The sequence below is a fragment of the Hyperoodon ampullatus genome (assembly GCF_949752795.1).
Source record: "Hyperoodon ampullatus genome assembly, chromosome: 2".
NCBI classification, from domain to species: Eukaryota; Metazoa; Chordata; class Mammalia; order Artiodactyla; family Ziphiidae; genus Hyperoodon; species Hyperoodon ampullatus.
In genome coordinates this window covers 11,594,766-11,618,147 of record NC_136915.1, presented here as the reverse complement: position 1 = coordinate 11,618,147, position 23,382 = coordinate 11,594,766, and the positions used below count along the sequence as shown (strand labels likewise).

The window sequence follows — 23,382 nt, the reverse complement described above, 5'->3', positions numbered from 1 at the left end:
ATAATGTATAATATAATTATGTATATGCAATATATACATATATATGTAATATATTACATTATACTAGGTGGGTAAATGTTAAAAGTCTTTATCTCTGGAAAGGGGTGATGGGTAATTGTGCATGAATGTGTGTGTGTGTGAGTGTGCACTTGTGAGTGTGACAGTGTGTGTGCATGTTTTTCTATTTCCCAAGTTTTCTGCATTGACTATATTATTTTTGAAACTGAAAAAAAAAACAGCCTAGAAATCTTACTTTTTCAAGTCACAAAGCCCCTTCCCCCAATTCCCTTGCCTCCCTCTGTTGAAACACCTTGGATGACTCTCGGGAAATGGCTATACCAGCTTGGTGGCCACACACTTCTCCTTCATCCCAGGTCCACCGAAACCTTTCTCCCCAGTGCTTGGGGGCCTCTAACTGCCCAGCCAAGAGCCTTTGGGGGCCCACAGTCACCCGGCCTGAAAGATGCCACCCCCCGTCCAGCAGGGCACTGGGCAGAGCGACCTAACTCTGGGTGGGCAGAGATGGTGCATCGTGCCTCAGTTTCCACCTCTGCAAGTTGTCATGATGCTGCTCCCGGCCTTCTGCCTCCTTCTCTGGGCTGCCCTGCAGACTCAGTGACAGTGGGGGTGATGGGGCCTATCTATACTGGATGGGTAGGGGTGAGAGGTCACTGCAGCATCATTATATTTCCCTTCTCAGGTGGACGGAAGGCGACCCCGCACCCCCCAGCCCGGAAAACAGGAGATGGCACAGACTATGTGCAGGTCACCAATCTGAGCACACGTGTTGCCATGGTGCCCCAGAATGTGGAAACAGCAGCTGCCTCTGCAGCCCTGCCTGGGGGCTCCAAGACCCTGCCTGGTAAGAGAGCTAGCTGCCTGGCTAGGGGCACAGACCTCAGCCTAGGTGTCCCCTCCTACTGGAACCGTGCTCCCAAGGACAGGCTTGGCTGGCAGGGAAGCCTTTCTGATTGGGTCCTACAGGTGTTGACCACTGGCACCCAAACAGGGTGTCCTTCTTAGGTTGGAGAGAGCTGAGAACCTCTGCCTTATTCCTGTAGTGGAGTCCAGTCTCTGTTTCATGATTCTGGGAAGATGAGAGACCATGTGTGGCTGAATCTGGTTACCCCAAATCTCAAGACACAGCCCATGTTGTCCATTTGGACCAGCCCTGTGGGAAGAGACCAGGCTTTGGAGGTGAATAGACTTTGGCTTTAGGCAAATTCCTTTACCTCTTGAAGCCTCAGTTTTCCCATCTATAAAATGGGAATAATATTCAATAATAATATCTACCACCTAGGTTAACAGGACTATTGTACATTCTGAATGTGAAGCCGTAGTAGGCACTCAGTCAAGGGTGACTATTATTGGTAATAAAGGGCTTATTCCCTGGGGCTTGGGCAATTTTTTTGGCTACACCTAGAATTTAGCAGTCGTTGCCTCAGTCCCTCCCTGCATTCCTGGAATGAAATGTGATTTGAGTTCAGTTCAGGTGCTTAGGGAGGGAACCCAGTCCCACCTGTTGTCAAGCCCACCTGGGCAGAAGTTCATCGTCCCAGTCAGACTCCAGCCTGGCTGGGAGGGGGTACCTGTGAGGGGCGAATTTGTGGATTCTGTGCCAAGGCGGGGGCTAAGGGTGTGTTTGCGGTGCTTGGCTACATGTCCCCAGTAAGGGAGATCACGGGGCGTAGGGCGGGGAAAGACAGGAGAGAAAGAGAATGAAAGAGAGTCTCAAAGAGCAAAGCTTCAGGAAGAAATAGTGTTACAGAGACACAAAAACAAGAAGATAAACAGGCTGGAGAGACTGAGTAGAGAGGGAATGACAGATAAGTGGACAAAGAGAAAAAGCAGACTTCCGGGGCGTGTGTGTGTGTGTACACACTCGTGAGTGTGTGTTTTCCTGAGCTTGGTGTGTCTTTGTGAGTGTGTGCAGGTTATTCTATAGCTAACAGGCCTCGGGCCTGTGCGGGGAGCTGGCTTTTCAATTCACGTTGTTTATGGAGTCCAGGCTCGAGGAATGCCAGAGGCCAAGCTGGGTTCATATGAGCAAACCACACATTTTGGTCTCTGAGAAAAGACAGCTACTCCCCAGCCCACCTCTTTCACCCCCTCCCCGCCCCGACCCCCAGGACTGAACGCCAAGGAGAGGATGCTGCAGAAGGATGGAGGGTGGGGGGAGTCTTTGCGGCCATAAACCATTGATTAGAGGCAATTTCCAAAATGTAGGCATTATGGTGCCAGGTTTTCTGTCTGGGATTCCATCAGTCCTGGCTTTTATTTCCCCTCTGTCTCAGCCCTGAGAGTGGGAATAACTCATGTTTACGGCCAGGAGCTCAGAGGAGGCTGGGGAGTTAGAGGGGCTGACTGAGCCCCTGGCAGACTCTGAGGCGGTGCCAGCAACAAGCAGCCACTCTGGATCCTTCCGAACACCAGGAGGACTGTGGTGATTCTGGAAGGAGAGGGTCTCACCCTCCCAATCACCCCTGACACGCATGCACCACAGAACCTCAGCAATTAGTCACTGAGTTCTCCCTCAAACTGGGCCTACAGAGGCAGCTGTGCTAGCCTAGCACAGGGGTTGGCAAACTACAGCCCAAGGGCCAAATCCAGCCCTCTATCAGTTTCCCTAGATAAAATTTCATTGGGACACAGCCATGCTCATTTGTTTATACATTGTCTAAGACTGCTTTCCTGTTACAATAGCAGAGCTGAGTAGTTGTGACAGATTGGTTCAAAAAGCCTAAAATGTTTACTATCTGGCCTGTTATAGAAAATCCTTTATGGAAACCCTGAGGTTCCGAGGTGGCAATGGACTATGAGAGACCTTGGTTTGAAGCCCAGCTCTGCTGCTTACCAGCCAGATGATCCTGGGGAAGTGTTTTCAGTTTTCTCAGCCTCGCTTTCCCCATCTGTGAAATGGGGTGATAATAATGCTAATCTCACAGGTCTATGTGGGGATGAAAGGAGACGATGTATGATGTGGACGAAGTGCTCAGCCCGGTGTCTGGCATACAGTGCATGCTCAGTGACTGAGTGGGACCTCTGTCCTCTACAGGCTCATGTCCCTTACAGTCTAGACCCACTCTGTCCAGCGTAGTAGTCACAAGCTACATGTGGCCATTGAGCACTTTGCAGTGTGGTTAGTCCCCGTTGAGAAGTGTCGACGGTATAAAATACACCCTAGATTTTGAAGACTTTGTACAAAAAAAGATGTAAAATATCTCATTAATAATTTTTATATTGGTCACATATTGAAATGATAATATTTTGGGTATACTGAGTTAAAAAATATACATTACTACGACTCATTTCATCTGTTTCTTTTTACTTCTTAATGCATCTACCAGAAAATCTAAAACCACATATGTGGTTTACATTATATTTTACTGGGCAGAGCTAGTCTGGATGGAAGATTTTTGTTTGTTTTCTCATTCTATTTTACCCCCTCTGTTTGTTTGGAAGTGAAGCACCCTATTTCTCTGTTTTTGGTTCAGTAGTTCTCTAAGTATGGTCCCTGGGCCAGTAGCAGCAGCAACACCTGGGAACTTGTTGGAAGTGAAAATTCTAGATGCCCACCCCAGATCTCCTGGCCCCCAGGTGATTCTGATGTTTGCTGAAGTTCTAGAACCTTCTTTAATGATGACTCTTTGAGATGTACTATGCATAGTTAACTTAAAACCTGGGGTTATCAATATCTTAATGCCCTCTCCTAAATAGTAAGAGTTATTTAACACATATTACTTCTTTTTTCAAAAAATAAAATAAATTTATTTATTTATGTATTATTTTTGGCTGTGTTGGGTCTTCACTGCTGCGCGCGGGCTTCTCTGGCTGCAGTGAGTGGGGGCTACTCTTCGTTGTGGTGCGTGGGCTTCTCGTTGCGGTGGCTTCTCTCGTTGCGGAGCACGGTCTCTAGGCGCGTGGGCTTCAGTAGTTGCAGCACGTGGGCTCAGTAGTTGTGGCTCACGGGCTCTAGAGCGCAGGCTCAGTAGTTGTGGTGCACGGGCTTAGTTGCTCTGCGGCATGTGGGATCTTCCTGTGTCCCCGGCATTGGCAGGAGGATTCTTAACCACTGCACCACCAGTGAAGGCCCTGAAACATATCACTTCTGATCACTCTTCCTGACTTACACTCTATCATGTCCAGTATTTTAATTCCATCCTTTAAAAAAAAACCCCACAATTTAGACATTGTCATCATGATTACTTTATACTGGTAATATTTGCTTAAAATAATTTACCTACATGTTTACCAGTTTCTTTGTTCATCATTTCTTCTAGTGTCTCAGACCTCACTTCTAGGATAACTTTTCTTATTCCTGAAGAACATGATTTAAAAGTTCCTCCATAAAGATTATTTTGGTGGTAAGCTTTTATGACTTATGTTTATCTGAAAAAAGTCTATATGTCATCCTTGCTCTTAAAGAGCTTTGCTGGGTACACAGTTTTAGGCTGACAGTTTTTTTTTTTTTCTCTTTGCACTGGAAAACGTTGCTCCACTATCTCTCTCGCCTTTTCACTAAAGAGAAGTCAGCTCCAGTGTGATTGTTGTTTTGTTAGCTACTCTTCAGACTTTCTCTTTATCTTTGGTATTCAGTTTCATTAATGATGTGGCTAGAGGTAGCTTTCTTTTTATTTATCCTGATTGATATAAATTGTGCTTCCTGCATCTGTGGGTTCATTTTTGGAATATTCTCAACCATTACCTCTTCTCCATTCTCTGTTTGCTCTCCTTCTGGGGTTAGACTTTCTTCCCTGTCTTATAACCTAGTGCTGTCAAAAGAACTTTCTGTGATAATGGAAATGTTGTATATAGGCACCTTTTTAAAATTGCACTTCATTTTATTGCACTTGCAGATACTGATTTTTTTTTACAAACTGAAGGTTTGTGGTAACCTTGCATCAAGCAAGTCTGTCAGCACCATTTTTCCAATAGCATTTGCTCACTTCATGTCTCTGTGTCAGATTTTGGCAATTCTCATAATATTCCAAACATTTTCATTATTACATTTGTTATGGTGACCTGTGATCAGTGATCTTTTATGTTACTATTGCAAAAAGATTATGACTTGATGAAGGCTCAGATGATGGTTAGCATATGATAGCAATAAAGTATTTTTAAATTAAGGTATGTACACTGTTTTTTAGACGTAAGGCTATTGCATACTTAATAAAGTACAGTACAGTGTAAACATAACATTTATATGCACCGGGAAACCAAAAAATTCATGTGACTTACTTTATTGTGGTATTTACTGTGGTGGTCTGAAACCCAACCCATGACATCTTTGAGGTCTGCCTGCAATATACATTGTCCAGTGTGACAGCTGTTAGCCACATGTGGCTATGAGCACTTAAAATGTGCTCATAGGAACTGAGTTATAAATTTAATTTAATTTTAATTGATCCAAATATAAATTTACATGGCCATATGTGGCTAGTGGCTATTATAGTGGGCCAGAAAGCTCTGATTTCTCCTTCATGGTTTTCATCAACTTATCTCTCTGAATTGCAGTCTGGGTAATTTCCTTAGACATATTTTCCATTTTAAAAATTCTCTCTTCAGCTATTTAGTCTGCTGTTTAACCCATCTTTTTTTTTTGTTTGTTTTGTTACCAACTATATATATATATTTTCATTTCTAAAATTTCTATTTGGTTCTTTTTCAAGTTCGTCTGGTCTTTCCAGATAGTCTCTTGTTGTTTGTTCAAGTCTATGATTTCTTACATTTCCTTAAATATCCTTAAATATTTAATCTTACATTTCCTTAAATATTGCGTACATATTATGTTGTATTTGGTATTGATCATTACTGTATCAGAGGGCTTGGAGGGTCCAAATTTGTTGTTTGTTTCTGCTGATTCTCATGCATGCTGAACTCATATTTGATCTTATTATGGGAATCTCTAGGTTCTAAATAAGAGACTCTTTCCTCCTGAGAGGATGGACATTGCTTCTGCTGGGGTGGCGAGGAGATAGGGAGTGGGGATGATACCTGGGAGCAGGGACCACTTCACCCCCATCAGAGAGGCCCTGGAAGAATGAGAGAGTCACAGTTTCTGATGCTTTGTTTTGCACACCCCAAGGTTTACTCCCCTGTCACTGGTCCTGATATCAGCATCTGTGTCCAGGACAAACTCCAGTTTTTGCCTTTGGTTATCCCTCACTGCTCCTGTCCTGGTATTAGCTCATGGACTTTTATTTTGGGGTGGAAGTGCCTTGGGAATTTCCCTTATTTTTGATGAGGCCAGCGATGTATTGAAAAGTATGTTTTGTTTCAGGTGTAGTGGTTTTGTAGTGGGAGGTCCTTCAGAGTCTTCCTTCCTCCACACTGCCCTGACTGGACACCCCTCTTGCTATGTGCACTGTTCACCCAGCGCTCTTCATGTTCTGCTGGCACTGCCGTGCATGGGTCTGTCCACCTGCCCTGCCCGAAGGGAATCCCTAAGTCAGCGCTGAAATCTATCCATCTCTTTATTACCCAGGCCTGGTTCATGGTGTTGCTTAATACCACTAGTGGTGGTAAAAGCCCGAGTTATGGGACGGGGATGGACAATACCACTTTGCTTTGTTTTTAGTTTGAATCTGCCCGGGGACCTTGTCTGCTCAACACCCTTCACTGGCTCCCTGGATAAAACCCAAGTTCCTTACATGACAAGGCTCTGTGTGGCCCAGCCCTGCCGACTTTGCCACCTTCTCCTCGGTCTGTCACCCCTTCCCCGGGCTTCTTGGGACCACTTCCCTGGTGCTCCTGCCTCTCCCACCCACCGTCTCCAACCAGCTGTGCCTACTCCCCTCTCTGCCTGAAAGGTGGTCTGCTGCTGTCTCCTCTGCCGGAACTCCTATGAAGCCTTCAGGGCTCTGTTTAAATGTCGCCTCTTCCAGGGACCCCTTCTCTGGTCACCTGGCACAGGTCAGTCACCCCCTGCAACACACACCCCTCCACAGCCCTCAAACCACACTCACACAAGCTCTCATGCCAGGTACTGAGCCTGCACTTCTCACAGCTGAAGTTAATTAATGATCGTGTAATTGTTTGATGGGGGTCTGGCTTCCCACTAGATGTCAACTCCACGAGGACAGAAGCTGGCCCCGTTCTGCTCTCTGGGTATCCCTGGTACCTAGCAAGGGCCCAGACCCGTGGTGTGCTAGTAAATGTTTAACAACCAGCTCTCGTATTTTTAAAAAGCACTTTGGGGGGGGGGGGGGAAAGAAAGTGTTTGGTTTATAGCATTTGTTTGCCCATCTCTGTGGTGTAAATATGCCCATTGTGGCCAATTTCAGTTGCCAACATGATGCCCCTGGGCATGGGGTTGGAAATCAGTTTGTGAGCCTGTATGAGCTCCAGCCCACTGCTGCCTGAAACAGAAGGGGCTCTGTACATTTTGGTTAAAGGAAGGTAGGCAGGACGGGAGGTGAGGAGGCAGGGAGCAGGCCTCCCTCTCCAGGCTCACCTTCCGCCGGCCCCCGCTCCTTTAGGCCGCCTCAGGATGCTGGTTCCTCGAATGTACACATGGTCTCAGGGCCTGTTGACCTCGGCATTACTGAATGACGTTTGGGACTAGACCATTCTTTGTCGTGGGGGCCGTCTGTGTTTAGCAGCATCCCCGGCCTCCACCCACTAGAGGCCAGTGAGCACGCAGCGTGGCTGCTCCCAGCAACCCCATCCTTCCGCCCCGGGCCCCTCCGTCCTCAGACCAGCCCTCCTCCGGCAGCCGACTGCCTTCTAAACTCCCTGCCCTCGGACAGTGGCAGGGGAGCCCCTGTCAGCACTTTCAAGCCAAACGCTGAATTCTCATTTTTTAAACACTGCATTAGAAGGTGAAAAAATGATGTTTTATGGCCTGATAACGGCCGCTGTGTTGGAGGGAGATGCTTTCTTTGCTCCAGCGCCCGGTCACAACTCCCGTGAAATACTAGGTGCAAAGGTCAGGCCCTCTGAGCCTGCGCCACCGGGACCGGACAGCGTGGTCTAAACGGCATCAAGTCACTAACTGTGCAGCTGCGGGGTCAACAGCAGGTCCCCAGGTGGGCTGCCACCAATCCCCAACCCCCCGACCCCAGAGCCAAGCAGGCCTTTGGAGGCCCTGAGCTAAACGCTGATGGCACTCCCCCACCACGTGTCCCTTCAAATACACTAAACCATGTGGTACCCAGAAAGATCCCACAGAGCTCTGCTCTCACCAGTGATAACTACGTAATGCTTAAAACCTGCCCGCATACTTCCCTTTCCCCTCACTTGAGCCTAAGCTGTGCTCACTGTGTCCGTCCCCAGCTCGCCAGGTCCCCTGCCCCCAGCCTCGGAGGACACCCTCCTCCAGCCACGCTTCCTGCCAGCCCCTCCCCCCCGACACCCTGAGAATTTTCCAAGGCAGCAGGGCATTGACTTGGTGGAGTCAACAAGGCTCATTTCCCAGGTATATGCTTGGCAAGTGCTTTCTAATTTTACAGACTTCGGAGGAAGATGCTCAGAAGAGATCCAGGGAAGGCAAACGTACTATGATCCAATGACAACTACCGTAGGCTTTAAAGAAATGCATCGAAACGTTCCTTTTTCCTCCTTGCTAACCCGTTGTAATGCTGAATAGTGCCCACATTTGGGAAAGTCCTTCTTAGACTCTAACTTGCAGCTGATGTCTCCTCCCTTTTTTGCTTCCACCAGGAAAGTATTCCAGCTGGCTGCTGGCCTCCCCATGTATTCCCACAGCTAGTCCTTTTTTTTCAACCTGCTTTCCTGGCCAAATTCTCTGTTGGTGGATGGGCCTGAAAGGTGAATTCTGTGAGAAACGAGGGGCCTCTTTAAGGCCACGGGCAGGAGGAGGATTCTTCTCCACGTGCCCATGTAGGGACAGTACAAGTTTGTGTGGGTGCAGTTCTTAGAGGCCACGCTGGAGGCGATGGATAGCTGTGGGGTCTGAGAACCCCTAATGGATCTGCAGTCCCTCCTCTCCTTCCCTTCACCGACCCTCCCAGCTCCCCTGTGAGCCTCAGGACATCTCTGCTCAGCCTGCTTCCATGAGCCACATAGACTGTGGTCATTGGGTTGGCCGTGAGACCCAGTCCGTTTGCTCGCTGGGCGGGGGCACCACAGCTGAGTCAGATCCGTGGAGCTCTGGCTTTGGGCATGGCCTTTGGAGGCAGCGCCTCCTTTGGGATCAGCCTCATCGAATGATGCACCTGTCCGACCTCCTGCCTCCTCAAAATGCCTCACAGTGCCTCCTGGAAGTTTCCTGCACCAGGGGCGAGCGACTTTATTTCTTGCCCAAAGGGCAATAGGAACAGCAAAGATGTCTAAGGGCAGTATTCGTTTAACTTCCTTCAAAATGAAGAGCACTTTGGTGAGGCTTGTGCTGGGGGCCTTCTTGCAACTCAGATGCTATAGGAAATGTCGGGAGAAAACAGGTGCTAGCCACGGCTATTCGTCATGCATCCTGAAACACGATCCCTGGCGGAGTCTGGAGCCAGGGCTGGTGGCCACCATGCTCACTGCGGACTGACACCCCTCTCAAACCCACTGATATGTTTACCAGAGCCTTGGCACAAGGTAAAACATCCTAGGAAGTTTCCACGCATTTGGGGAAATAAGCCTCTCCCCGCTTTTAGATGACCTTCTTTAATTGTGACCCCTCTTCTCTGCCTCCTTCCAGGACTAGATTGTTCTAATGGCTCACGGTTTTATCAGCTTCACTCGTATCTGCCTGGAAAGTGGTGTAGTGCAATAGTCTGCTGGACCCCAATTCTTAGCCTTGTTCCGTCGCCGACTACGTCTCCTTGGGCCATTTATGTTGCCCCGTGGGGCCTCAGTTTCCTTATCTGTAAGGTTGAGACAATAACACAACACACACTTCATATGATTTTGGTGAGGACTATGTTAGAATAATTTATGTCATCTCATCATTTATGTCTGCACCCTCAGCCCTTAGCCCTAGGCCTGGCACATAGAAAGTGGTCAGCCAGTGTTTGTTGAATGACTTAATGAGCGTGTGTAGAGTGCCTACACACACCTGGCACAGCAGGCCCTCCGTGAAGGTCAGCAAGTCATATTGTACTTCTCTCTCCCAGCTTCCATCATTGCCCCCAACCCCCCAGCAGCCAGTCTTTGTCCTCAGTCCTCAGCCTGACCCCCTCTCCATATCCCTGGGTTTCCAGCTTATGGCTTTCTTCACACTTATGACCATGCATCCTGCTGAAATTTCTGGGAGAGCAGAGCGTCCCCCTTTTGTCAGGTCCATCAGCACCTTCACCTGAAGTGCTCCCTCGCCCACACCCTCTCCATCTCTGAGTTCCACAGAGCCCGGCCAAGTCCACGAGAAATGATTTAGCTGGGCTCTCAGGCTGCAGGCGGTCTGACCCCGAGTTCTGTCGGCCATATGGGCCTCTGGGGGCTCCGGTGCTGATTCCAGGCTTCTGAGGGCAGCTCCCCCGCTTCTGCCCAAACATCCTAAGCCCTGGGGACACTGCTCGGGGTCAGAAATGAGTGCGGTCCCCCTGCTGCCTGGCTGTCCGGGGGGGCGGGGGAAGGGCAGGAGGGCCCTCTGGTGAAGGAGCACGTGGGCCAACGAAATGGGCACCTATGGCCTGGGACTCACTGGTCAAGGGGAAGACGAGGACCACCCGGGCTGGACCGGCCCACAGAGAGAGTCCAGAAGGGAGGTAGTGGAGCCGGTGGTCTGGAGACATATTGGGGCCGTAGCATTTTTTTTTTTCCTAAAGGACACTAAACTTAAAAACAAAAGTAGTTGCCAATATTAAAGAATTGGGGTGTATTGTATGACATTCTTGGTTTCTCTTGAAAAACCAGGAGCTTTGGAAGCACTAGAGCCCAGCAAGGCTGCTTCCTTTAGACTCGGTGGGCGTGTGCGAGCCCCGTACGGGGCTGGCTGTGAGGGTGCTCACAGAGAGGGGTCCTCGTCATCGTCACCCCCAGCACTCTGCATTGGGGCCCCTTAGAGCTGATCTGAGACGGCAGAGACCGGCAGTCACTCTGCTCGCCCCCGGAGGCCTCCGCATCAGGACGGCGCTGCCTGGTGCTTCACGACGCGTGGGTGTGAACGCACTGCGTCCTCCCCCTCGAGGTGGACACGGGTTCCCAGAGGCCCACATTATAGATGAGGAAAGTCGAGCTCAGAAACACTATCGGTTGTGTGCACAGGGCACAACCGGGCCCCAGAGCCTGCGTTTCGTCTCCCTGGCCCCAGCTTCCTGTCTCCTGAATCTCCTGCAGTGCTGGGACAGGCAGCTGCCACATGACGCTTCTACCCATTTCTGATTCCATCTTTGCAACAGCCCTGTGAGGTAGGCAGTCTTATTTTCATTTTACAGAGGGGGAGGCTGAGGCCCAGAGGGACTATATGACTGGCTTAGGGTCACTGGCTGAGTGCTGACGCTGGGCGCAAACCCAAAGATCTGGCTCCAAAGCCTGGGTCCTTCCTCGACACCCCTCCCTGATTGCTTGGTTTTGATCAATTCTGCTGGGTTCAGGCTCTCACTAAAATGAATGTGTGTTTCTTGCACACACAGGAAGAGACGGAGGGGACCTGGGAATGATTCACACTCCTGTGCTGCACTCTCCGACGCTCGGTTTGTGGACAGCCCTCAGGTTCCCTCCGCCTTGCAGAGAGCTCCCTCTCCTGTCACCACAGCCCTGGTCCCCTCAGTGACTGCTGACAGAGTGGGCCTTCTCCCCTCCCTGGCCCGCCTGCCCCCGACCATGAGCTCCATGCCACCCCCAGAGACATCAGCCTCCTAACAAGAAAGGAAGCTGGCACTGGGCAGGCATGGGGCCAATTTGGATGTGACTCCAACGTTGCTGGCCTGTCCCAGGAAAGGCAATTAGGCAGCTCAGAGCCAGTAGGGGGAACAGGGCAGGTGGGCCAGATGTCCCGGCAGGATGGCATGCCCATTCCTCTCCACGCCCCAGGACCCTGTGGCAATAGATTCGGCCGTCTGCCTACACCTGGGACAGCAGCAAAACAAACACCTGGGACTGGCATTTCTCAGCCAATCTGCAGGGGCCCTTCTGCCTCTGCAGATGCTGTGCACTGACCCAGCTGCTTTCTGAGCGAAGCAGATACTCAGAGAGAGATCCCCACTCCACCCGGCCTTGCGCCAGGCTCACCTCATTCTTAAGGCCCACGGGAATCCCACATGAGCCATGGGGACTTTCCATGGCTAAACCATGCCGCTTAGAGGTCACCAAAGAATTACTGACTCAGCATCTCCAAGCACAGACTAAAGGGGGCTGCAGGAGCCACCCATCCCTGTAGCCCCACAGAGCACTCCACGGAACCAGACTCAAAGGCCTGGTTCTGTGGTCAGTTAAGTTTGGGAAACACGAGGTGGAAAGCAGTGAAATGTTTTTCTTCACTGCAGAACTTGCTAGAGCCTTGAAAAGCTAATGTTCATTTTGGAGATACTATTCATTGTTTCTAAAACTTATTGACCCAGGGATTTTTTTTTTCCCCCAGCTGAATCTTGTGGCCTGTGCCAGCTCCAGGCACTGGCCTGGGAGTCAGCAGCCTTGGGTTCTAGAACTGGTCATTGATGCCCTGCCTGGCTGTGCTGTGAGGGTGGTGGGCGAGAGGCCACCAAGAGCCCTCTCAGCTCTAAGACTCTTGCTCTGTCCGGCCCTCTACCTGGGCTGGCCCTGGTGGCTGGGGTAAGGTTGCTGAACTAACCTGAGCCATACTTGGCATCTGTACAAAGGGGGCCTGTTCTGCCCATCTCATGGGGCTGGTGAGAGGCCGAAATGAGATCATTGTCGTCACCATCACCATTGCCATCATCATTGTGGCTGACATTTATTGCTACCTGAGCTGAGCCTTTTATACATAGTAACTCATTTTCAGCTGCTCTGACAATCTTACTTGTCCCTAGTGTACAGCTGAAGAAACTGAGGCATAGCATGGTTACCAGGTAGTGAGTGTCAGGACTGAGGTTTGAACCCAGAGTTTGCCCAGAATCTACATCTTTTTTTTTTTTGAGATTTTTTTTTGATGTGGACCATTTTTTTTAAAGTCTTTATTGAATTTGTTACAGTATTGCTTCTGTTTTATGTTTCGGTTTTTTGACGGTGAGGCATGTGGGATCCTATCTCCCCGACCAGGGATCGAACCCGCACCTCCTGCGCTGGAAGGCGAAGTCTTAACCACCGGACTGCCGGGGAAGTCCCTAGAATCTACAGCTTAACCTTGACCCTAGTCTGCCTGTGAAAGGGCTTTGTAAAGCGTAAAGGGCTGTGAACTGCGAGTGGCATTGTTCAACGTAGTCTCACTGTGGTTCATCCAGGGGCTGCGCATGGCCTCTTGGGAGGATCTCCGGCCCTCGACTTGCAGGCTTTCAGAAGTTGGGGGGCCCGTGAGTGGCCCCCACTTCCCAGCTCTGCCAGGGTTGAGGAGGGAAGGGGCCTGTACCCTCTCTCTCTGATGGGGAGGAGGGGTGAGCAGGGAAGTCCGGGGGTGCCCTCAGGGAGTGACTTTTCCACAAGGCTGGGGCAGGGGGAGGCCTGAGGCAGCCTGTGCCTCCTCTTGTCCTGGAGGGCCCTGGAGGGAGCTTAGATGTGACCTAACCTGTGGATTTCCCACTGCCTTCATGTTGCAGAGCTTTTGTCCAAATGAAATTGTATCTGTGAGGTACATAAACTGGAGCTTTGGGCTGAAGGCCAGTGAGTGTGGTCGGGGAGGTGGCCCAGGATACCGGGACTCATAAGACTCCACAGGCCACAAGTGGGTAACTACTGCCCTGGCCTGTTTTAGAGGGGACCTGAGGCCCAGAGAGGGAAACTGACTTGCCCATGGTCACACAGCGAGTCCTTGGCCAAGCTGGAAACTGGGAGTCCAGAGCCGGGCTCAGGGCTCCTGACTGCGCTGGGCTGGGGGTGGGTGGGCCTTCTGGAGTGGAGAAGGCTAGGCCTCCTCCGGAACCTGAGGGCAGGGTCTGGGCAGAGCCCTGCCAGGCCCCTTGGTAGCAGCTCCACCCCAGACTGCTCCACAGAACATGGCTTGAGCTGCCTTGCTCCCAGTTTAGGGCTCATCATCCGGGTCCAGGGGCACCACTGGCCCCAGGCCAAAGCCGGCAGGTCCACCCAATGCTTGTCAGAAGCCTCTGTCAGTCAGCCACAGGTCAGGTAACATCTGAGACGGTGGGTGCCAGGCTCAGGACTTGGAATCAGCCAGGTTTGACGTCTGCCCCCCACCACTTCCTGGCTGTGTGCCTCTAGGAAAACCTGGGACCCTCTCTGTGGCTCTAATAGGGGTACTGCTGGGGGTTTCCGAGGCTTCCCGGGAGGCAGCAGGTACTCACACCTGCCAGTCTCCTTCGCTCTCTGCTTTGGGGGCAGCCTGGGGTCTTACCTGGGTGAGGTTCCTCCCTCACTGGGGGACCATGGAGCTGCCCCAGGAAGGTGGCCTCCACCTACCTTATGCAGGCCCCCTGGAGAAGCTTCCTCATGGCAAGTCTGTGCTAAAACCCACGGGTAGAACGCTGCCCTCGGCCATTGCCCCATGTGACCTCCTGCAACTGAGTCCACAGTGGGGAGCTGGTCACAGATCCCAGGGCCTCACCCTGGACCTTCTAACTCCGTAGGTGTGGGTGGAGCCTGGGAATCTGTATCCTTAAAACTCAAGGCTTGACAACTACTGGTCTATGTATGGTTCTCAAACCTTCTCTCATTCTCTTCCTCTCTGCTCACTTTTTGTCTATCATGGGATCCTTCCAACGGACTCTTGCATGTAGGTCCAGTGTGTAACAGATAAGAGCAGAGCTTCTGGCAGAAGGTGGGGCTGGAGGCCTGCCTGCTCGTTCTTTCACCAGCTATGGCCACCTCTTGAGGGACCTCTGAGGAACCCCCATGGAACACAGTTTGCAAACCCCTGCTTATTCCAATTTCTTCCTCTGTTGGGTGGAGAAACTGAGCCCCAAAGAGCTAGTCTGTACAGGACTTGGCTAGTGAGGCTTTCTCAAGTTCTCTGAAGCTTCCTGTTGGTCAGTTGTCCCTGGGGGAGACGTTGGGGGCCAGTGGCTGATCAGAGACTACATAGCACAGTTACTGAGAACATGGATTCTGAAGCCAGACTGCTGGAGTTGAATCCGGGTTCTGCCTCTTCCTAACTGTGTGACTTTGGGCAAGAACTTCACCTCTCGGTGCCTTGGTTTGTTCATCTGTAAAATGGGGACAATAACAATATTTATCTTGGAGGGTTGTTGGAAGGATTATATGAGTGCGTCTCTGCAAGGGGCTCGATGCACTCCTCCCTGCCAGACCAGGCCGGCCTTGGGCTCTGACACACGTCTCCTTATAAACATACCACCCTGGGGGGACCCTTGGGGCTTCTGCCTCAGGAACCCAGCCTTGGGCAGCCTAATTGCTTCTCATGGTCTAAATTTCTCTCTGCTAGCCACATCAGAGTATGTTTCTATTTGAACTCAAGAAAGACAGAATGTTTTCAGAGCTGGTGGATTCTAGGGGTGAACATGTCAAACCCTCCTTGTTCCAAGGCAGAGAAGTCAGAATTCTCTCACAAAGCAGCAGTGGACGGGAATCTGGACTCCAAGGGCTGTGCACACAGCTGGAGGAATGTCAGGTTCAGGCAGCTGGATGCCCTGATTTCAGCCCCAGGGATAAGTTTTGATCAAGTCACCTTCGGGCTCAAGATGTATGTCAAGCTGTTTCCACACTTTTTTCCTACCTCTGGTTGAACTTAAATCCACTCAAATCCTGGAGAACACAAGCCTTGGGGCCAGAGCTTTCCAGGCTCCAAAACACATTCAGCTGGCATTTCTGAGCCCACAAGGAGGAAAGGGTTGTTACACCCACTTCATAGATGAGAACACTGAGGCTCACAGGTTAAACGACTTGCTTGAAATCAGATGCTGGGCCAGAGCTGGAACAATTACCCAGGCCTGGCCTGGCACCACTGGTGGGTTGCAAGGGTCCTCCAGATGGAGCAAGGCATGCAATTTGAGATTCTCTTATTTGGGTGCAATTAACTGCTACTGGTAACCTATTAAGAAAGCAATCAAAGATTTCCAAAACCTGAAACTCAGAAATGCAAACGAGCAGTCAGCCGTTGTTTTCCAGGGACTTTGCTTCAGAAGCATGGCTGCTGCACCTGGCCTGACAATGTCACAAGACTTCCCTGGGGATGTGCCAGGGAACAGGATTCCTGCCATTTCCAGGAAGGAAAGGTCAAGGTTTTCAGTTGCTACTATTTTTGCTTCTTAAAGGTCAATCCTCTTGGGATAATTTTCTTGAGGATTCAGTTTGTTGGGGATGTAGAGTGCAGGGCTGCATATTTGCATATTTTTCAGTAACTGGGCTTTAAGACACTATGCAGTTGTGGTTCAGGTATGCATTCTCCATACCCTAGGCTGCCATCAGGATGTATACCCTCAATCTGCTTATATGGTGACACTTCATTATGACTTAGGTATTTAAACAACTTCTAACATACAGTCAAGGTCAAACCCCTAAGTTATTTTTAAGTTTATAGGGCATTCTTTTATATATAAACTTATGAATCTATCCTTTTATAAGATAAAGTTAATTGTATGTATTCCTGCTTGATTCTTTATTAGTACCGGGTTTTTTTTTCCCACGGGAAAACGGGAACGGGTGGGAGGGAGGGGAGTGTGGCATGTTCTGCCCCACCTGGTGGGGTTTGAGTTGAAAAAACTTAAGAGTCGTTTGTTCAGAGCAGATGGGCTGGGGGTAGGATGTTTGGGAGGAAATGCAGGGTTTTGGTGAGAGGGCCAGTTGGCATTATTTATTTTAGAAAGTTTTTAATTAAAATTTTTTTTTCTTTTTTCTTTTTTTTGGCCATGCCAGGCGGCTTGCGGGATCTTAGTTCCCTGACCAGGGGTCGAACCCGGGGCCCTGGCAATGGAAGTGCGGAGTTCTAATCACTGGACCGCCAGAGAATTCTGAGGTACTTTCAAACCCATATTATATGTCACAGGCCTGATGACCCCATCTGATGCAGCCCCACTACACCTGGATTCCCTGGGAGCCCAGGTTGAGCGACGCACATAGCAGCAGCCGCATAACCTTGGGGGACAGGTGTGGGGCAGCTCCTGGGACCCCTGGGCCATCCTGAGGGGACCCCCCCACCTCAGGAAGTGGCAGCTCTGGTACGGCGAGGGGTTCCATAGCAGGGCAGATGGAGGCGTCCCCTGCCCACGATGCAGAGCTTATGCCAGACCGCAGCTCGTTTCTGCTCTCCCTGCCAGCCCCTCCCTGGGAGTGGGTTTTCTGGGCCGGAGGTAAAAGGCTAACAGAGATAGACTAGGTCACAAAAGCAAGGAAGTGCTAGGCTGTGCCAGAGGCTACTGGTGGGCGAGGGTGGGGTGGGGTGAAGCTCAAAGCAGGCCCCTCGGAGGCACTGGAGGCACCCACGTGCTGGGTCCCGGCCCCTCACTGCCCACACGGAGGAGCGGTTCAGGGCACTACAGACTCACTCGGTTGGAAGCCCAGTTCTGCTGTTTCCTGGCTCCTTGACCCCGGACAATTTACCTCGCCTCAGTGTTTTCATTGATAATGGAGCCGTTGGAGGATTAACTGAGTTAATACACGTCAAGCACGCAGCATGGACCCTGGCCCATAGTAAGTGCCCAACAACTGTTAGAGGTTATTATTGTTATTCTACTGTTAGGTTACGCCAGTTAGAACCTGCCAGCACGGGTCGGAGAGCACGCAGGAGGGCCCCCGAGGACAGCCACGCAGGCTGTGCACTGCACAGCTCAGGGCGCTGTCCATGCAGGGGTAATGCAGTATACAACCTGTGCAGCTGTCCACCGGCCCTGCAGCTGGGGCAACCCTGCTCCAGTTTCTGACTAATAGTGACACTTGAAGTTGGACCATTTGGGGCAAGGTCTGGAGAAGATTAACAAAGGAGGTGGTGTGGCTTTTGAGTAGAGCTACTCGGATTTGAATCAGGTGTGGCCTGGCCCTTGAGAAGGCCACGGGATTGAAGGAGCGATAGCTAGGATCTTGGCCAAAGCACTCCTCTCTGGGACAAAGTTTCCCCCACCTGTTAGGCGTAGTGGGTTGGGTTAGTTTGGTGAAGGCAAATAGGCTTTTTTCCTTGGACGCCAACTCTGACTGATTGGCGGTGTCTGTTTGAGGCTTTGTAAAGTGAAAAAATTAGAGGCCACTTTGGGCTGGGTAGGAAGGGTTCTTGAATTGATTAGTGATGTCTGCTTGAGGTCAGGGTGAGGGAAGCTGTGGCATGTGTGTTTGGGGCCATTTGCCCTCCTCACATTAGCCCAGTGGTTCTCAATCCTGGCTGCACCAGAGAACGTTTAACCACACTCTGATTCAGGGGTGTAGCGCCTGGCATTGGTAATTTTTTTCTAGAAATCTCGGCAGGTGATTTTAATGTGTGGCCAGGTTGAGAGCTGCTGGGGTAGATGCCCCTAAGCTCCTTGCAGTCCTGAGCTCTGTAACTTCTCGGCACGGTCTATACATTATGGTGCTCTGAGCTCTCTTCTAGCGGAAATGCAACGGGAGTTAAAAAGCTAGTCTTCCATCAGTTTTACTGCTGGAGAGGATTTGTTGTTAAGTTGGGAGACTGAGGTTAAAGGCACTGGCTGTGATCATGGATTGGGGTATCCAGGTGGCCTCTTCTCAGGCCACACTGTGGAGTTTCACCGGGGGAGGACTGGCTTTGCATCTGGTGAGTCTCGGGTCTTGGAAAAGCCTGGCCCACTCTGGCTTCATTAGGGAAGCCCTGGGGCTCCTTTAATTTCTCTCTTAAACTCCTCTCAGTCCCCAGGGATGGCGGGGAAAGTCGGGACAATGCAGAGGCCCACTGAGGTCTGCAGGAAGTAATATGCCCCAAACTCATGGCGCCCCGCTCTGGGTCTTTGGAAGGAGCGCCAGGGGGAAGAAGGAAGCAGATGAAAGCTGACTGGGGCCACTGGGCTGGAGAATGCAGGGTCAGGGCGCCAGGCTCGGAGGTGGTGCATTAGGACCACGGGCTGCCCTGGATGCTGACGGCTCCTCCAAATTACAGCCAGGGTGGCAAAGATGAGATGTTTCTGGGAGGTCACTCCAGCCTCAGCCCCTCGATGGGCCCAGAATCCAGCCAGCTTTCCTCGGCCCCTCTCATGACCCCCTCAGGACGCAGCCCTGGAATTCCAAGGAGCAGGTCATGCCAGGCTTTGCCTCCCACCCGGAGTAAGATAGAAGCAATCAAATAACATAGAATTCGATCATATTTTAAAATAAGCTTTATTTAGATTTTTTTTTAATATTTTATATTTGCATCCATGCCTTCGAGAAACCTTTCCCACGGGAAAGGTTATTTTCATCTACTGTTACCCATAACTCATTCGCTATTTGACGTAGTTCTCTTAAATAGATCATCCTTAGTAACTCTTAGAATTATCTCCTAATTTCCAAAAACTGAAATGAAAAGGAACTACTAAATCATTACCAGGAGGGGTTGCAATCTTATTTTCTTGTAAATAAAGGGCAAACAATAAAAATCAACCAAAAGAAAAAAAATTCATGGGGGGAGAAAAGTATTTCCTAAAATATCTCTCTGTAGAGAAAGATGCCAGCTCCGGCCGCTCTCCCTCGCCGCCAGGCTGGGTGAAACGGCTCAGCCAAAGGCCAGAAAGATCCTTATTAGGTACCCTGCCTACTCCTTTCCAACCTCCCCCATCAGGTCAGAAGGAAAGGGAGCAGCCAACTGGGGCTTTTCTGTTTGTTTTAGAGACTTTAGACAAAATATCCTATCCCTTCTGATAAGAGATGCTCCAGCATTTAAAATTCTCCTTGTTTCTTGGTAAGAGCTGAAAACGTTACTGCTAGCAGAAAGCGCAACTACTGTTGTTTAGAGGGTGTGTGAATTGAGCTGTTAGTATTTAAGGTGGTGCAGAGGTGGGGGGGATTCGCAGGTTAAAAGAAAAGGGAAAGCTAGTTTTAGACTTCGGGAGGCCCTGGCTTAGAAGCTCACGTGTTCTCCATCACCCGGTGTTACAATGCTCACGGTTCCTTTGCTGGTGACGCCTCACCGGGGCCAACACTGCTCTCCAAATAGGCAGATGTGCCTGCCAGCCCTTCTCTCCTCGGGTGAGCAGGCTCAGGCTGCTGTGACAAGTTGGAGGAGGGCCCGAGGGATCCCGAGAGACTCTGTGAGATGTAGCTGGAGGAACCAAACAGAATGGGGAGGGCAGAGGTGCTGGTGCTGGATGCTGTGTCCCCAACAGGCTGCCCCTTGAGACGGGCGCCTCCCCCATGACACCTGCCCCGCCAACGTGCAGAATCAACCAAGGATGAGACACAGCTGCAGCGAGGAACGCGTGCCGCTCCAGGACCCTCGGGGAACCAACTCGGGCCGAGGGTCCCTGTGGTCGTACCCTGTGGTCATGCAGTCGGCTGTCTCGCCCTGAACGCAGCAGCCTTTCTCAAAAGACAGACCCAAGAGAAGGTGACCACGACAGCAGGCACTCTGTTCACTGAGGTCAGTGCTCTTTCAGATAAATAAATATATATAGAAGGGCCTGGAGAGAGCTACAGGCAGGAAGAAAGGCGGAGCGCACTCCCATGCAGGGATGGGAGAATGGGGGAGAGAGAAGAAGAAAGGACGGAAAAAAGCAAGCTTGGAAGTCCAATGGTCCCTGGGTTCTGGCCACCCTAAACTCTACCTTGCACAGCTCGGCAGCAGCATGATCATAGAACAGACAAGTCAACAGAGAACCCGCCTCCCGCCCGCCCCCCGTGGAAAAATATACATTCCAATATTTACGTAATAATTTAGATAGAATAAGTCTTCTGCATTTGTGCAAATAAATTAAACGGAACAATTTTCTTTTCTTTTCCCCGTAAAGAAAGAAACGGCAACGCAATTTAAAAACCGGCAGGCCGTGAGAAAGAGCCCGTGTGGCCTCTGACAAACCGAGACAAGACAGGTCCCCTGGGCTGGGCTCGCAAGTCTTCGCGGAGGGTGGACCTTACCCTGATGACGATGGCGTTTGCGGGTTAAAGTGACTTGGGCGCACCCCGAGAACAGGGTCTGGTCCCACACGTTCACACCGGGGGGACGGGTGGGCGGCGGGGTGGAGTCGGGGGGAACATCAAACACAGACTACATCCTCGGGGAGACGGGCTCCAGAAGTAGCAGTTCGGACGAGGGACATTTACAAGCACGGAGTGCACAATAGTTTTGTTATTTACAAATACACAGCAGTCCTTCAAGTTTTCAAGTTTCATAAAAAGGGAAGGGGGGAAGGGACCAAAAAAAAAACAAAAACAAAAACAAAAACCCAAAACCCCAACGAACCAAAAAGCGAAAAAAAAAAAACATTGAAATAAACAAAAACAAACCCAGATTAACAACACAACTGTATCGCTCCGAGGACAACAGAGAGTTGACATGTTCACACACGTTTGTAGTATGTACATCAATTACAGAGGTGGTGACGCCGGGGAGGGGCCCACGCGAGCGGGGCTCAGCCGCGCCCCCCCGCCGCCCACGTGCGCGAGAGCTCCCATGCACGCGCACACGCACCGCCACGCACGCCCAGCCGCGCATTCCCCGCTCGCACGCACGTCCACACGCACAGACACGCCCGCCGGGCAGCAGGCGAAGGGAGGCGGGTATCACCAGTCCGCGTCCTCCTCTATGTAATAATCAGGGGCGGTACCATCAAAGAGGCCGGGGTCGAGGGACTTCCGCTGCTTCCCTCTGGCGAAGACACGCGAGATGGAGCCGAATCCCATCTTCTCTTTCTTCTTTTTCCGTTTTTGGTCTTCAAGATCCTCTAGTGACTGAGGCGTCAGGCCAAGTGGCAGAGGTAGAGGGGAGAAGAACAAAGGCAAGCTGAGCTGGGGCGGAAGACAGGGAGGGGTGGGGGCTGGGGATGGCTGGAGGGAGGCACCAGTGGGTAAGGATGCCAGGGCCTGCCCCTCACTCGCTGAGCGGACTTGGGCCAGTTACAGAATCTCTCGGGGACGACACTAGGACCCATTCCAAGACTGTCATGAGGATGTTGCTAAAGTGAGGGTAGAAACGCTTAGAACAGTGCCTGGCACATAAGCAGCATTCATAACGGCTGCTGGTGGGGTTTGTACTATCACTTAAATTCAGTTTGCCTAGAGCCTTCCAGTGCTCGTGGAGGGCTTGCAGAATCGCGTCCACGCATGCTGCCACGGCTGACCACAGGGCCCATCTGGAGGGGGCATCGCAAGTGTATTAAGTTCACTGCGGAAAACGTCCCCTTGGAAAACGGGGCATAGGAGAGCCGGGAAAACCAGGAAGGAGGAAATCTGAGCTTCATGTCAGCCAAGAGCAAGGACCCCAGACCTTAAGGCCCTGGACAAGAAGCAGGACTGGCCTCGGTAGAGCGGGGAGGCAGGGGTTTGGGTTCTAATCCCAATTATGTTACTACCCATGGAAACGTGGAGAGCCCCCAGCCCCTCTGAGCCCAGGTTTCTCGTCTGTGACATGCGGGGATTGTTAATAATGACAAAGACAGTGATGATGATGATGCTGATGCTGTGGAGGAGGTCTTCCTGTCGGGGTAACTACGGGACTGGGGTGGTGTCTGCAGGAGAGCTTTGCAAACTGTCAAGTGCTTTATACAAAGATGCAGAGCGGTGTTACCGGTCAAAAGGTGGAGGTTAGACTAGACTCATGGTTCCCCAAACCAAGTCAGAATTACCTGAATTCCAGCCACTCCCCCCTCCCCCAACCTGGTGGATCAGAATCTCTGGGGTGAAGGGCCCAGGAATCTGCATTAGAAAAATCGTCACTGGTGGACCCTGATGCAGATGAGCAGTCCAGAAGACCAGCATGTGGGAACCCCAGGACTAGAAAGCTGATCTCAGAGACCCCATCTGACAGTCAAATTCATGTTGTTTTCCTCCCTACAGCCCCCTTCTCACTCTGAGGATAAGAGTATTGAAAGGTTAAAAATGAACTTTAAAAAGTTTCCTGCAGCAAGGGGCCCAAAGAGCCCAGGGCCCACGTCATTAGCCTTTGGCTGCCAGGAGAAGACACTCTCTAGGGATGCGTGATGCACTTAGTAGGTCCACAGATCCAGAAGAGGACATGGAAGGGCAGACTCAGGTGCTGAGCCTGGCTGGGGCACCGACCTATGTGTGACTGAGGTAGTGGCTTAACTCCTCTCTGCCCTGGGTGGCCAAGTATGGACATGGTGGTGCTGAGGGCTGAGGAGAAAAAGGGTGAAGTCACGGTCAAGGTGGGGTGGAGGGAGGGCCTGAGTGGCCAGGGGAGGCACACCTACCTGTACAATGGGGTTGTGCAGGTTCTTCTGAACCGGGCCGGGACTGTCGCCCTGTAGCCAAAGGAGAAGAGGAAGATGAAACAGCGAAGACACATAACACATGAGAGCAGAGGTGGCCTGTGGAGCATGGGGT

At 51.0% G+C, this 23,382-nt stretch overlaps 1 protein-coding gene across 2 annotated transcripts in view; it reads right to left on the bottom strand.

Annotated features, from left to right (window-relative positions):
* Positions 1-23,382, bottom strand: part of KAZN (kazrin, periplakin interacting protein) — a gene marked incomplete at its 3' end in the record, with an annotated part of 473,602 nt that overhangs the window by 22,530 nt on the left and 427,690 nt on the right. The window contains exons 7-8 of one of the 2 annotated variants that reach the window (XM_079697057.1): positions 23,250-23,300; positions 21,648-21,771 (exon numbers count right to left, since the gene is read on the bottom strand). In XM_079697057.1, coding sequence (XP_079553183.1) covers positions 21,648-21,771; positions 23,250-23,300 — 175 coding nt within the window. Of the gene's footprint in view, positions 1-21,201; positions 21,772-23,249; positions 23,301-23,382 lie in introns of those variants that run through there. The other variant, XM_079697058.1, reaches the window with a different exon arrangement.